Genomic DNA, 16,045 nt, shown 5'->3' on the forward strand with positions numbered 1-16,045 from the left:
TTTGTATCAGTCATGTCGCCCTCCTGGTGACTGACAGCCGGGATTGCCCAATGAGAAGCCCGCCTGACCTGTGCAGCGTGGAGCCTTGCTTCCCTCCGGGCCAATAGGAAGGGCTCAGGGGGGCGGGATAGCAACCTGAACTTTATCTGGACATGTGACCACCCCGGCCCTGGAGCTGGCCCACTCCCCCTCCGGGCTTTCGCCCGCCCTCTCTCGCTCTCTCCCTTCCCACTTCGCCCGCCCTGGCCCTGGCCCTGGCCCTGCCCCCTCCTCTCCGCCCCTCCGCGCCCGGGGTGTCATTGGACCGGGGAGACGCAAGCCAACTTCAGGCTGCTCGGAGGAAGCCCGTGCAGTCACCTGGGTGCAAGAGCGTTGCTGCCTCGGGCTCTCTCGCTGCGGGGAGAGCGGCACTCGCTGGCCTGGATGTGGTTGGATTTAGGGGGGCTCCGCAGCAGGGGTGTCGTGGCGTTGGCGAGCGCTGCAACAGGTAGACGCCGAGAGACGGACCCCGGCCGAGGCAGGTGTGTAGGGGTGCGCCGCGGGGCGCAGCTTGCCGGACTCGGCTTGCGGCCGCGGCGCGGGAGCGTGCACTTTGCAGGGAGAAGTGGCTGCGTAATCCGGAGGCACAGTCAGTATGGTGCTGTGTGCTTGTTGTTTTGTTTTGGTTTTCCACTTTTTACCCCCTTTGGCCGCCAGAGGACTATTTTGGGAAAGTTTGGCCACTTTGGATAAATGCCCTCTAACGAGCAGCTTTCAACCGCCTTTGGCAGTGGGAGGTCTACCTCCCTTCCTCTCCCCAAGGATGATTTTCGGATCGTTTTCCTTCTACAATTTTTAAAGGACGTTTGAATAATATTTCTTAACTCTATCAATTGCGGAAGCACCCAAATCTTAGCTGGAGGTGTAGCGGAAAAGGGCAGTTGAAGGAGATACAGATCCTGATGTAGCCTGTATGAAGTGGGCTCTGGAAATTCGTGCATTTCCCGTTCCCTAGAATTTATAAAACTCTGGAGAGAGGCTAATGCTTTCTGTGGCATCAGTTGGAATTCCAAAGGCAGGAGAGAAAGGATGAAGCTTTTTTTGGTGTCATCCGTACCCTACTATACTGAATTTAGGTGCATGGCTTTTCCTACTGAATTTTAAAAGACTAGGTTTAAATCAGAATGGTTTATGGCACCATCACTTTTAACTTATTATAACCTAGAAGTCAGAAAAACTTTTGTTTGATAACAGGCAAGTTTTTGAAAGCGGTGAATTTCTAATGCACTTAAATTGCTTTTTAACATTTGTATGGCCATTTCTATAGGTGCTGTTATTGATGGTATTTACAAAGTAATGTTAACAGCATTCTCCATCTGTGAAGTTCTGTGAAGTTTTAATTTTCTGTTTGAGCTCAAGGCACACTAGCATTGAAATACCTGAGGATAGAGGTTTAAAAAAAATAAATAAAGGGGAGCTTTTTCCTTTAAGGGAGACATAGTTTGGCTTGGGGATTTTTGGAAGGATCAGGTGGCTCAGTGAATTAGGTGAGTGAATAGAAATCAGGTGTGCTCAGTTCTAACTGGTTCTCCCGCTCTCTTAGGTGACCTTGGGCAGGTTTCTATCATTTACCTCGTGTATAAAAGAGGGGAACATAATAATAGTTCTGTGGTAGGTATGACAGAAAAATAGTCACATACAGTAAACTTTCATAGTGATACGACCACTGAAAATTGTGAAATTGTTAAGGTTCTGTCTTTAAGATGCCCTATTGCAGTGAAATAACTATAGAAAATGATATGTTTTAAGTGGGACTATGTTTTGGGGATATTAAAAGTGAAAGTGTTTTCAGACAAAATACAAATTCACAAGAATCTTTGTTAATATTCCTGGGGAAAAAAAACTATTTCCTTAGGAAAAACGCAATTTAACATAGACTGTAAAACATAAAATTTTGAAGTCACGTTTTTCCTTTGCAAAAATAGTGCTTAAGAGCATACGGATGGCTTAAGGTAGAACTTTCATTAGCACTTTTCCTTACTTTTGTGAAATTTCCTTTATGTTTTGAGGGAGGCCATTTGCATGAAAAGTAAAGGCTCATAATGGTTTTTGTCTTTGTCCCAGTAGAGCCTCTGTTATAGTTTCTGCTGAAAGGGAGACAAGTCTGATTTTATATAAGCTAGATATGTATAGGTGAAGTGTCTGCTTCATCATATACTTTAGTAACAAAAACTTTCCCTTTACTCACTGGGTATTAAGTTCTATGAGGAGTATAATCATCAACTAGTATTTTCAGTATTTATTAGTAAGTTCAGGTTAACTGAAATTCTGCTTAAGCCATGGTTATTACGCCACTTCCAAAAAGACAACCTGGCTTTTTCCTGGGCTACATAGGAAATGAATGCCTAACCTAATCTATTTGTTTACAGAGAAGACTGATTAAAATAATGGGAACTCAGCACAAAATATTTTAATGCTCCTAAGTTTTTAAGAACTCTGATCTTTAAAAATGTTTGCATTGGAAGCCAAGCAGATGCTAGAAGTCCTCTATTCTTTTGTGCTTGACAGTTGCCAACCTTTATTTTCTTTGTTGAGAGGTGCGTCTAAAGTTGGTAGATGGAGACAATACTTTACACAGAACTAATTTAGATTTCAGCAAAGCCTTTTGCAAATTCTTTAATGATAGCCCTGTCAATAACGTGGTGAAATGCAGCCTGTTTTATGTTACTGTTAAGAGTTCGAGGCTAGCCAAATAGGACTTGGAAAGTTGTGATCAGCTGCATGATGTTAGTGATAAGATGCTTCCTTGTAGAGTGCTTTAAGATTGTACTTGCCTGCTCTCTTCCATGTAGATTCTCTTCGAATCTTCATGTACCCTCACAAGTCTGAGATTTGTCTCCTGCTTTAGAGCAGAGTGGTGAAAGGCATCCCTTAGAATATTAGTAGGTGTTGTAGAAAAAGGGAGCAGTGGCCAAGTTATTTAGAGGACGCTGGAATAAAAAGGAAACAGGTTTCTGCACTGTAAAACTTCTCAGGAGTTCAGCATGCAGGTTTACACTGTGAAACTTCAGAAAAGCAGTTCCTGATCATCCTTTCCAAGAGAATGTTTGGAAGATGGATTTTTGGAGAGGGATCTGGAGATAGGATTCTCCTTTCAGACTGTCGGGTGGGGTGGGGGGAATGGAGATGAGGAAGGAAGCTGTAGGTGGAAGGTGTGGAGGCTGGAGACTTTGGAAGCCTTTGGCAAGGTCCTCAGGCAAGGGTGATCTGCTGGAATTAAGGTAGAGAGTGGTGCGGTTCACCGAGAAAGGGAATGTAGGTTTATGGACAGGGTTCAGGACAGGAGGTGGGGAGGGGGTGATACAAAATAGATGTTCAGTTTTGAAGATGAATGGACATGTTTCTTCTGCTGTTTAATGAATTTGGACCTGAAACATCTATACCTTAGATGTGTATCTATTCAGGTTTATGGGGAGGACAGAGTATTCTTAGGTAGAAGTAGAAGCACAGAATATTATGGTTATAGGTAAATGGTTTTTCAGTGTAGAAGAGGTCAGTATTAGCAGTTTAAGTCCCATTTCATGACGTGTGTGTGTGTGTGTGTGTGTGTGTATGTATTTCAACTTGTTTTTTATCCACACTAAATTTTTTGGCTAGAATTATCAGATAAACACCTCAACTGTTGTAATTTGATTTATTTTCCTCTGCTTTGTGATTGACTTGTGATTAGGAATTTATAGAATAATGTTCTTTAAATAAAAGGTTATATGCTAGATTTTAGTGTTCAAAAATTGAGTATTATAAGAGTTAACATCTTTTATTTTGTACTGGGTCGTCTGCTTGGGATGCAGTGGTGAAATTGACAAAGTTTCTGCCTCCTGAGAACTCAAAATGTAGCGTAGAATACAATGAAGTAAGAGATAATTACAATAGTTAGAAAATTTAGGCATTACATATCATTATAGAGCCTTGTGATATCTATTGCCAGTTTATTTAGTAGAGCCATTCTATTATTTTTTTGTGTTAATTAATATAAGTTCTGTAGCAGAAGGACTTCTAGTCTCTTTTCCTGAGGGGAAGCTAGGGAAGATGGGGTAGTGAGTGGCCAAGGGGGAAAAGGATGAGAGGCCTAAAGTAATATTGGTGTACAGAACTGCAGAAACTGCATCAGACTTTTATTTGGGTCATGGATTGTTGACACACCTGAAAGGATTTGAAAAATGCGTACATAATGATTTTAGCAGTTTTGTATATTATAATGTAAAAATGACCTTTTTACTAAGAATGCATTAATTTTCTTTAAGATATGTTTCTTTAGAGTGGTGATTCTCAAAGCAGGGGGCATTTGGTAATGTCTGAAGACATTTTGGTTGTCACAGCCGGATATGGGGAATACTGCTTGCAGCTAGTGGATAGGTGACAGGGACATTGCTAAACATCTTACAATGCCTAGGACAGACCTTCACCACAAAGAATTATCAGGCCCAAAATGTCAGTAATGCCGAGGCAGAGATATCCTAGTGTAAAGAGAGACCTGGGATCAAATTCCTCCTCTGCCACATAGCTATTGGCCTGTGCCTCGGTTTCCCCAACATATTATTTGGATAATACTTAAATGAATCTTATAAGGTTATTAGGGTAAATAAGAGGCTTATAATGTGGCATCGAATTATATAGTATGTAGGATTATGTAAGTATAACCTATTATAATTATTTTGTCTATGAAATAAATTTACATAGAGAACCAATGGATATGGTTGTGTATCTAAGAAAAAACCTGTGGGCTCCCTGAGGATAAGGACTGTGCCTGTTTTGTTTATCACTATAGATTCAGTGACTGGTTGTAGGCCCAGGATGTAGCACACACTTGGTAAATATTTGTTGAATGAATGAACACATAATTGCCAGGACTCATCTCAGACTTCCTCCATTTACTGTTGAAAAGAAAACTGTCTCTGCTGGAAGTCTTTATAGCGGAGGTACTACTAAGTAAGGATGCATGTCAAAGTCCCTGCCAGCATCCTAATACGTAATTCTGAGAATCTGGTGCTGACATTCCCGAGTTGTTATACTGCCTCTCTATGGAGCTATGGACCATCTTAATTAATCAGGATACATGAATCTTTATTTTTCAGTACTGACATTATTTTATCCTCATCACTAATCCATTTTAAGAAAATCTTATTTTTTAAAGAAATAATTCTTAAGTTATTTTTCCTCTGATAATTCACTTGATAATTTTAATTTCATATTGAGAAAAGGTAACATTAGTTGTATTTCCGTATTGTTTTTAATAAAACCATGTGTTAGATATGGAAAACAGCTTCCATGTGCTTGAAAAACTCCAAAGGTTTTGGAGTCAGAAGATTTAGTTTAAACCCAACTACATTACATATCACTTCTTTGACCTTGGGCAAGTCACCCATATCACTAAGCCCTTTCTTTCCTCCTTGCCTGCCTCATCAGTCCCCAGGATTACTCTGAATATTAAATAAGTTAATATTTGTAGATATTTTGTGCAAATCTAAAGGCTGTATTATAGCAGCATGTTACTTTTATTTAGATGCAAAATAATTTTATGTGATTGCTGCTTATAGTCCAGCTTCTGGATAAGTCATAGTCAGGACTGTTAATAAGAGTACCAAAAAGGTAACAATTTTAATATAACTAGAAGTATTGCTTATGGTAAGTAGAATATGTACATATAGCTTAGTAAATGGAATTTTGGAATGTCTTCTAGAGTAATAGTGCTATAAATGACTCTAATTCAATTTTTTAATATAAATTTATTTGTTAGCTATGGAGACCAAAGGCTACCACAGTCTCCCTGAAGGTCTAGATATGGAAAGACGGTGGGGTCAAGTTTCTCAGGCTGTGGAACATTCTTCCCTGGGACCTCCAGAGAGGACTGATGAGAATAACTACATGGAGATTGTCAACGTAAGCTGTGTTTCCGGTGCTATTCCAAACAACAGTACTCAAGGAAGCAGCAAAGAAAAACATGAACTACTCCCTTGCCTTCAGCAAGACAATAATCGGTCTGGGATTTTAACATCTGATATTAAAACTGAGCTGGAGTCTAAGGAACTTTCAGCAACTGTGGCTGAGTCCATGGGTTTATACATGGACTCCGTAAGAGATGCCGACTACACCTACGATCAGCAGAACCAGCAAGGAAGCATGAGTCCAGCAAAGATTTATCAAAATGTTGAACAGCTGGTGAAATTTTACAAAGAAAATGGCCATCATTCTTCCACTCTAGGCAGTGTGAACAGGCCTTTGAGATCCTTCATGCCTGACTCTGGGAGCTCTGTGAATGGTGGGGTCATGCGTGCCATTGTTAGAAGCCCTATCCTATGTCATGAGAAGAGCCCGTCTGTTTGCAGCCCTCTGAACATGACCTCTTCAGTCTGCAGCCCTGCTGGAATCAGCTCTGTGTCCTCCACCTCTGCCAGCTTTGGCAGTTTCACAGTGCACAGCCCTATCACCCAGGGGACTCCTTTGACATGCTCCCCTAATGTTGAAAATCGAGGCTCCAGGTCGCACAGCCCAGCACACGCCAGCAATGTGGGCTCTCCTCTCTCAAGTCCATTAAGTAGCATGAAATCCCCAATATCCAGCCCTCCGAGTCATTGCAGCGTAAAATCTCCGGTCTCCAGTCCTAATAATGTCACTCTGCGATCCTCTGTGTCCAGCCCTGCAAACATCAACAACTCAAGGTGCTCTGTTTCCAGCCCTTCCAACACAAATAACAGATCCACGCTTTCCAGTCCAACTGCTAGCACCATGGGATCTACCTGTAGCCCGGTAAACAATGCCTTCAGCTACGCTGCTTCTGGTGCCCCAGCTGGATCCAGTGCAGCCCGGGATGTGGCTCTTAGTCCTGACACACAGGAGAAAGGTGCTCAAGAGGGCCCTTTTCCTAAGAGTGAGGAAGTCGAGAATGCCATCTCCAACGGTGTGGCTGGCCAACTTAGCATTGTCCAGTACATAAAACCGGAGCCGGATGGAGCTTTTAGCAGCTCATGTCTGGGAGGAAATAGCAAAATAAATTCTGATTCCCCATTCTCAGTACCAATAAAACAAGAATCAACCAAGCATTCATGTTCAGGCACGTCTTTTAAAGGGAATCCAACGGTAAACCCATTTCCGTTTATGGATGGCTCATATTTTTCCTTTATGGATGATAAAGACTATTATTCTCTATCAGGAATCTTAGGACCACCTGTGCCCGGCTTTGATGGTAACTGTGAAGGCAGTGGATTCCCAATGGGTATTAAGCAGGAACCAGATGATGGGAGCTATTATCCAGAGGCCAGCATCCCTTCATCTGCTATTGTTGGTGTGAATTCAGGTGGACAGTCCTTTCACTACAGGATTGGTGCTCAAGGTACAATATCTTTATCACGATCGGCTAGAGACCAATCTTTCCAACACCTGAGTTCCTTTCCTCCTGTTAATACGTTAGTGGAGTCATGGAAATCACATGGTGACCTGTCATCTAGAAGAAGTGATGGATATCCAGTTCTAGAATACATTCCAGAAAATGTAACAAGGTAAGTTGGTTTTTGCCTCCTTTTTTGAAAATCATGGCTTTATAAAATGTTGAAAAGGTCAGTATTCACAGTTGATAAATTTAAACACGTTTCAGCTTACTGTTTTATTTTTGTTTTCCACATGGTCATTTAGTGCCACCTCTTTCCTTGTTTGTATAATGTCACCGCTTTTTTGAAGTAGAGAAACAGAAAATTCTTAAAATCTTTTAGAAAATATTTGTGTTGATTGTGAAGGAGTGTGTGTGGGTATCCCCTCCCCCTTTCCACATTGCCTGTCGTAGGTATTTGCGAAAAGTTTATTTTCTGCTACCTGTTACTATATTTACTTCAAGCAGACTAGTGTTAGATTATTTTTTTCTTTAGCTATACACTGGTTCGCTAGAATTGTTTTAAATTTGTTTCTTGTGGTCTTAGTCTTTTTTCTTAGCTTTTATTAATCACTTCATTGGTTATGAAATATGAAATTGGACCCCAAATCTGTTACCTACAAGCCCTTCACCCTCTTTTTCCTTTTTTGAGTAGGTTAATTATATGTCAGTCATGGTTTTCAATACAAATAAATCATTTCCTTAACTGTTGAGGGCTTTTAAAGACTCAGCACATCTAAAATTACTAAGTGGACAGTCTTGCTTTCTTACTCATATTGGAAGTGAAATATGTCACTGCAGTTTTGAGTTGGTATAACTTATAAGATCTGCAAGAAAACATACTTTACTTACTGTAAAATAACTCTTGACTTTGCTTTTTGCTTATAGTGTATTGTATATATTTAGTAAAAAACAAGGAAGAGGTTTTCGATATGACTGTCAAGGGTGGTTCTAAGTTATACAATGAATACTTGCATTGGACTTTGCTTCAGTACTGTTTTTATTACATGGTTGTGATAAATGGTCCCTTTATTGAACATATAAAGAATAGATGTCCTAGATACAGTTCTTTCACTTGGCATTTAGGAATATGTGGATATTTCCCTTAAAAACTTACGTTTTGGGAAATACTTTCATCCCATTAACATGGGGTTTACGTGTATTTCTATATCCTTCTCCTCCTGTTCTCTTATGAGCCAAAAGCTAAAGTTTAATTCATGCATTCTTTTCCTTGTCGTTGATTCAAACCTTGCTCCTCTTGCCTTTATGGAAGCAAACATTCCTTTAAATGATACGTTATTACTGTTCTCGATAGCAGGAACAATCATGTTCTGATACTGCCTCTATCTCTTAAATTCTGAACCCCATTAGGGAGATAGCCTAACATAGCATGGCTTTCATCAGGAGCAAACTCAGCATGTGGTCTCCTGCTAGTGCTTTGTTTTACTATTAGAGAAGGAAATTTTGCACATGATGTCGATATTTTTGTAAGTGATGTTTTTGGTGAGTTAGTATGAGGGAGTACAGCCTGGTAGTATGAGCATGGCTGCCCGGGTTGAAATCCCAGCTCTGCCACCTAATTGCTTTGTGTCCCTGTGCATACCCCTTCCCCTCTGGGCTTTTAGTATTCTCATCTGGAGGAAAAAGAAAAAAGAATTCAACAGTACGCATCTCAAATATAGTTAAGATAACTGAGTTAATTTTGCATATCATCTGGTATGCAATAGGTATTATATACATTTTAACTCTTACTGTTAACATTTGATAGGTTTGCACAATTTTTAGCTTTCATATCCTTTAGTTTTCTGTTTTCTTCACTATGTGAAATTACAAAATAGTTTAAAGAAATATTTTATACATAGTTGAAAGAAATATTTGTTGATAATTCTTTTTTTCAAGTCATTTTATTTCTTTTCAGTGTTCCAAAATTCAATGTTTATGGACCACACCCAGTGCTCCATGCAATACATGCCCTCCTTAATACCCACCACCAGGCTCAACCATCCCTCCATCCCCTCCAAAACCCTCAGTTTGTTTCTCAGACTCCACAGTCTCTCATGGTTTGTCTCTCCCCTCCGATTTCCCCCAACTCACATCTCCTTTCCTTTACCCAATGTCCTCTGTGTTTTTCCTTATGTCCCACAAATAAGCGAAACCATATGATAATTGACTCTCTCTGCTTGACTTATTTCATTCAGCATAATCTCCAGTCCCATCCATGTAGATACAAAAGTTGGGTATTCATCCTTTCTGATGGAAGTATAATACTCTATTGTATATATGGACCGTATCTTCTTTATCCATTTGTCTGTTGAAGGGCATTTTGGTTCTTTCCACAGTTTGGCGACAATTCTGGTTAAATTCTACTCTATTATTACTTTTTATGGTTACACATGCATCATACATTCGCCAGTACATACTTATTTGCTTTTATAGTTTTTTTAAGGCTCTTGCTTTGGGTAATGATATTTCTGGTAGCAATAGTAGGGCTGTAGTAGATAAAATCATTAGTTCTCTGCTTTGTTTTGTTCTGCATCCTATTTCTGCTATTTAAACTATAGGTTTTACACTCACTCAATTCCTAAAGCCCCTACCGATGTTCTAGTGACCCATAGCCTTAAACATATTAATGTGAGTTACTGACCTTGAGCCTGCTCTGCATTTGTGGGTACCGAGGTGTTCAATGTCTCTTCTGGAGTACGCCAAAATTCTTTACATACGTGTTAATATAGTCAGAGGGGATTCATTTTGTTTACATACATGTTGGCATTATGCTAGTTAGTATACGTTTTCCAAAAACTCTAATAACAAAGCTTCAATGTTATGAAGTTTCTTACAGATTACTGATTCTTCACAGCTTTTTCTGGTGAGTATTATCCAAACCTGTTTGTTTTGATTATTCTCAGAATAAAGCTTTGCTCAAGGATTAGAAGATACTTAGATATTTTACTAGATTTCAGTGCGCATGTTAGAATATTTCATTTAACCTCATCCATACTTCATCACCGGTCTCTTATTTAGTGTCTTCTGGATCAAAATCCAACCTTTTGGTCTACCATCTTAATGTGGGATGATAATACCCTTTCTAGGGGACGTGGAATAAATTAAAGAATTCCAGGTTGTGGAGAATCAAGATAGAGTGTGACCGTTCCTGTGTTTTATAATAACCTTTGTCTTTAGATTGAACTCTGAGCTGTTTTCTAAGAGGTCTCAAAGTGTTTGGGATTCCTGAGACCCTATCAGGGAGGTTTGTGAATTGAAAGATCACACATTGGTAAAAGATCCATTCAAAATGGAGGCAAGACCAGTGGCTTTTAATGTGATAGTGTATGAAAAGTTCACTAATATGGTTTCAGATCCACATTGCAACTAACCTTCAAGAAATTACTTACAAAGGGGCACCTGGGTGACTCAGTGGGTTAAAGCCTCTGCTTTCGGCTCTGGTCATGATCCCAGGGTCCTGGGATTGAGCCCTGCATCAGGCTCTCTGCTCAGCGGGGAGCCTGCTTCCTCCTCTCTCTCTGCCTGCCTCTCTGCCTACTTGTGATCCCTGTCTGTCAAATAAATAAATAAAATCTTTAAAAAAAAAAAAAAAAGAAATTACTTACAGGCAGTTCTCAGTGTAGTATTAAAGAATCACATCTGTAGCTATCTCTAATGATCATTAAAATGCTCGTCCTTTTTCCAACAACGTACCTGCGTAAAGCCAGATTTTTTTCATACATTGAACCAAAACCTGTCACCACACATTGAATGTAGAAGTAGATATGAAAATCCAGCTATCTTCTATTAAGTGAGATAATAGACTTACAAAAATGTAAAGCAGTGTCACTGTCCTCACTCAAGTTTTTGTGTTGGGAAACACAAGTTATTTTTTCGTAAACATATGCTTTTGTTAACATATAACAACGTCTTAGTTTTAAATGATTTAAAATGAATACTAGTTTTAATTTCTAATGCGATAAATACCATTAGCTGTAACTCATAAACAAAAAGCTTTTTGGTATCCTCAGTATATTTTAAGAGTGGAAAGGTGTCCTAAGACCCAAAAGCTGAGAGGTGCTGGTCTCTTTTATTCTGTACACCCTTTGGAGATTAATGAAAAAAGTGGTTATTATTTTATTTGTGTTAGCCTCACTGAATATTATGCTGAGGAAGGAGTACCCTATTCGCATAAGAAAAATGATTCTCGTCTAGTTAATTTTTCAAGCTGATAGAAGTGAGTAATGGCTGTGAAGTGTGTGTTCTCATCCCCGTCTGTGGGCATCCTGAGAGAGCAGTGACGAAAGCCATCTGTCTGTTAATCATTTCTAGTGAGTGGATTGCCAGGCCACCGAAGTGTAAAGTAAATTATGACAGAAGCTGAATGTAAAGCCTTGAGGATGGACACTGGACCTGGTTATGTCATGTAGATTGGAGTTTCCCTGTCAGCTAGGACACAAACAAAACTGTGACTTTGGTGAGTCACAGCATCTCTGGGCCTCAGTTTCTTCATAAAAAGTGAACATGTTGAACTCCATGCTCTCCGAGGTCTGCCAGCCAGACTACTAAGTGGCTGTGAAGTTTCCTTGGAGTTCTGTATGTTAAAAATCAAAATAGAGTACCCTTTAACATATTTGGTGATCTGGTGTCAACTATATTTGAATCACAGGTGTAGCTGTGTAGTTTCCAGGGTGTTTTGGATAGAAAAATGTCATTGTCATTTATCTTTTAGAAGTGAGTAGGGGTGAGTTATTTTACTTTGAAAAAGCAGAGTATTTTTTAATCATGTCTTTTTTGTAAAATTTGATACTCATGATGAATTTCTTGTTCTTTTAAATTACACTCTTCCTTTTGAAAGCAGTGTTTTTCTATTGATACAACATTGATGTTTATGGCGATGGTCATAGTCACTTTGATAGCATCATAACAGCACTAACATTGACTTAGACCTTTGAATATAAAGTTCACTGTTTCAAAGGGCATATTCTGTTAGGTTTCAAGATGGGTAGTCAGGTGTTTATAACTTAATCTGTGCTGCATTTTTTTCCATGAAAGAAGGAAACAATTTAGTAAACAACCTACAGTTGTTTTTTATTTTTCAGTTGTCCCTAGAGTTTTTAAAAACTCTCCTTCTGTAATAAAGCAAAAGCTAGAATTCAAGGAGTTACAAAAGTTACCCTGCCTCTTAGCAAACTTTATGAGTAAACCATTGAGATCTAAATATCTCTGTGTAATGCAAAGTATGAAAAAAAATGATGATTGGGGTGGGATGTGAAATTGGATTGATTATTAGTGTTTACTATAATAAATCATTAAGAATTACTGTGGTCATTTGAAAGTGAAAACATGGAACTTTCTTTTTCTTATTATTTGTCTCACAGTATTTTGATTTTGAAATTGCTAGTGTACCTAGAATTTCTCCCAGTTAGTATTCTAAATAATATTTTTAGAAATGATTTCACAATGAGACTTGCTTCTCCCGATGATTCATTCACTTCCATTCATTTATAGTATTTCTGGTGAGAGTAGTGATAATTTTATTGAAAAAAAAAAAAAAAGAAAAAAAGAAGCAAACCCTTAGTGCTTTTTAATGAATAAATCACTAAGTACAACGCAGTTTGAATAAATTTTGCTTTTAACATCACAAGTGTCCTAGGTTTATATATCAGTATGTCCACCTTTTATCATCTAGAGTATTAGTATACTTAGAACTGTTTACTTCATACTTAAAAAATGGAGATAAGAGCTGTGGTTTCAGTTAAATACACTCAAGTTATTCAACTTCAGGCTGTTTGCATGCACAGCAGTGTTGTGTTAAAACTAGGACCTGGAGGGGAGCCTGGGTGGTTCAAGTCATGATCCCAGGGTTCTGGGATCAAGGATCCCACATCATGCCCCAAATGGGGCTCCTTGCTCAGCAGGGTGCCTGCTTCTCCCTTCCCTCTGCATGTTGCTAGCACTCTCTTGCTTGTGCTCTTTCTCTGTCAAATAAATAAAATCTTAAAACAAACAAAAAACCTAGGATCTGGAGGTGTAGCATTTAATGGATTTGATGCCTTTTGCACTATTGAAATTCTGGATGTGTCTGATCTTTTCTTTCTTTCTTTCTTTCTTTTTTTTTTTTTTTTTTTAAGATTTTACTTATTTATTTGACAGAGAGAAAGAGCACAAGTAGCAGAGAGGCAGGCAGAGAGGAAGGAAGCAGTCTCCCTGCTGAGCAGAGAGCCCGATGTGGGGCTCGATCCCAGGACCCTGGGATCATCACCCGAGCCGAAGGCAGACGCTTAACTGGCTGAGCCACCCAGGCACCGCTGTCTGATCTTTTCTATACTTGTAATGTTTAGGGGAATACCAGATGTTATGTTGATCACAAGTAATTTAGGAGTAACCATTCACTTCCCCTAATGCTTTGATATTATTAACTTTTTTCTTCAAAATACTTTTTTCCAGGCTTTAAACTGTTGATTTAGTTTCATACTACTCATCTACTGATAAAATTTCAGCTCTTCTGCCAAATAATATATCATTTTCTTTTATTTACTAAATTCAAATCAAGAAAAAACAATCTGCTTCGTTATTAAATTTAAATATAGCCATTAAATTGTGTGTATTTGTGGACCGCATTTCAAAGTTTATTAGTGAAAAGCAAGGAAATAGAATTATGTTAAGTATATAGGTCTTCATCTTAAATTTTAGAATTTCTAGTTTTAAATTTGTCAAGTATAGGCTTTGTGTTCAGTTTTAAGAGTATTATTTTGTTCTATATATAGTAAAGTAATGATGAAGTTAAAATGTAATTACATATAAGCACCTGTTACTTAATTGATGTCTGGAAACCTCTGGATTTATGATTGCCAGTGGTGAGGCCTAGGCCAAAATTTCTTTGTAGAAATGAGGTAGAAATTCCTTATATTTATGCAAGAAATAGAAAACTGTAGTATAAGGAAGGAAAGAGAACAAACACAAAGTAATTTGAATACTTAAAAGTTCACTAGGGAGAGAGAGTGAGCTAATAACTGGTGATATGGATTCATAACTGTGGCTGTGACTTCATTTTATTAATGAGGATTCCTTCATTGGGATGTATCCTCATCTTAGAGATTAGGAGTTGTGGAGACATATAAACAAGGACTGTAATCTAAAATAAAATGAAATAAGATTTATAATGGGCAAAGTTAGCTTTGGTATTCTGACAGTATAAGATTATCTAGGCAAGTTTTGGAAAATGGAGAGATGGGGTGGTGGTGGTCAGAATTGATAGTTATCCTTAGTCTTAAAGTTTTTGCAGAGAGTAGGAGTGGTCATTTCCTGATGGAGCGAGTCACATGAGCAAAAGTTGGAGACTGGCAGAAAACACTGAATGTGGTCCTGCTTTATGGCTGACTGTGACACACAGAGAACTGGGGGGAAGAAAGTCTGGAAGAGGTTAGTTAGTTGGGACTAGAAGGGAGTAGAACTTGAAAGTCACACTAAGAAATTTGTACTTAATTTGGGAGGTAGTGAGGAACTACTGAAATGTTAGAGCAGGAAAGTGGCATGAGCTGAAGTGCACTTTGGAAAAACCTTAATTAGGCAGCGGTTGTGGGGTGGAGCCTTGTTAAGAAGTTATTGCAACAGTAGAGGGGGATAGGAACTTGACTCTCTCTCCAGAGTAATGAAAAAAAAGGGGACAGATGTGAGATTACAGAAGAAGCCCTTGTGGGTGTTGATTTTTGTATAATTTTTTTTTGTTTTTGAAATAATCACAAACAAAAAAAAGTAAGTCCATTATGAAGAATTATAAAGGACATTCACGTAGCCACAATATAACCATCAAAATCATGAAGTTAACATTAAGTTACTTGCTTTAGACCTGCCTTGCACTTTTTTTGCCCCAGTCCTGGAGTCAGCTGCGTCAGCAGAGTCAGACTGCCCCCATTCCCACAGATACTCTCCTGCCTATGACTGGGAGTCTAACTCGTGTTCTGGGTCACAGGGCCACATTCCCCCCCAACAGAGGCCCTTCTTACTCCACTCTAACACTGACTCCCCCTGCTGGGCTATCCTCTCCCTGCTTGGGTTCTGATACTATGCACTAGACCTTGTGTACACATGGATGTGTGACTTTTCCTCCCCACCCTTGCACTGGGCATCTGAGCTACCCTTGGACTTGGTGCCCCACTGTGAGCCATGAGAGCTGTCCACACCCTACCCTCTACTGGATCTCTACTTCACTGTGTCTTGCCAAGTGGTTTTAGGAGTGAAGTGTGAAGGAAGAGAAAGGAGAGCACCTGATACTTTCATAGAAATGGAAAGAGGGTCAAGTATGTGGAAAATCAGCGAAAACTCAACATGTTGTAAGTTTGACTGTCATGGATAACAATGATCAATAAGAGAAATGGAGAGGTCAAAAAGAGTAGTAGCCTTGGAGAAGTAGTAATGATTTATCTTGGATATAGGAGTTTTCAATTCCAGACTACCTGTAACTGGAGGAGTTCTCTCTACAGGCGGAAATGTTGATCTGGAGGTCTAGGAAGCCTCTTCCTAGAAGTGGCGGTTGAGGGGGTCAGTGTGGGTGCTGTTGCCCATGGAGAGATTGTATATATGACTCAAGTGTCATTTAAAGTGCATTCTGCTAGGACTTTGGAGGAACAGAACCCCATTTAGGAGATGAACAACACA

At 39.2% G+C, this 16,045-nt stretch overlaps 1 protein-coding gene across 1 annotated transcript in view; it reads left to right on the forward strand.

Moving 5' to 3' along the window:
- The first annotated feature begins 307 nt into the window (after positions 1–307).
- NR3C2 (nuclear receptor subfamily 3 group C member 2) overlaps positions 308–16,045 on the forward strand; it is a 341,782-nt gene continuing 326,044 nt past the window's right edge. The window contains exons 1-2 of the mRNA XM_044224901.1: positions 308–521; positions 5,777–7,535. Coding sequence (XP_044080836.1) covers positions 5,779–7,535 — 1,757 coding nt within the window. The 5' untranslated portion in view covers positions 308–521; positions 5,777–5,778. The remainder of the gene's footprint in view (positions 522–5,776; positions 7,536–16,045) is intronic.

The sequence above is a fragment of the Neovison vison genome, chromosome 11, assembly GCF_020171115.1.
Source record: "Neovison vison isolate M4711 chromosome 11, ASM_NN_V1, whole genome shotgun sequence".
NCBI classification, from domain to species: domain Eukaryota; kingdom Metazoa; phylum Chordata; class Mammalia; order Carnivora; family Mustelidae; genus Neogale; species Neogale vison.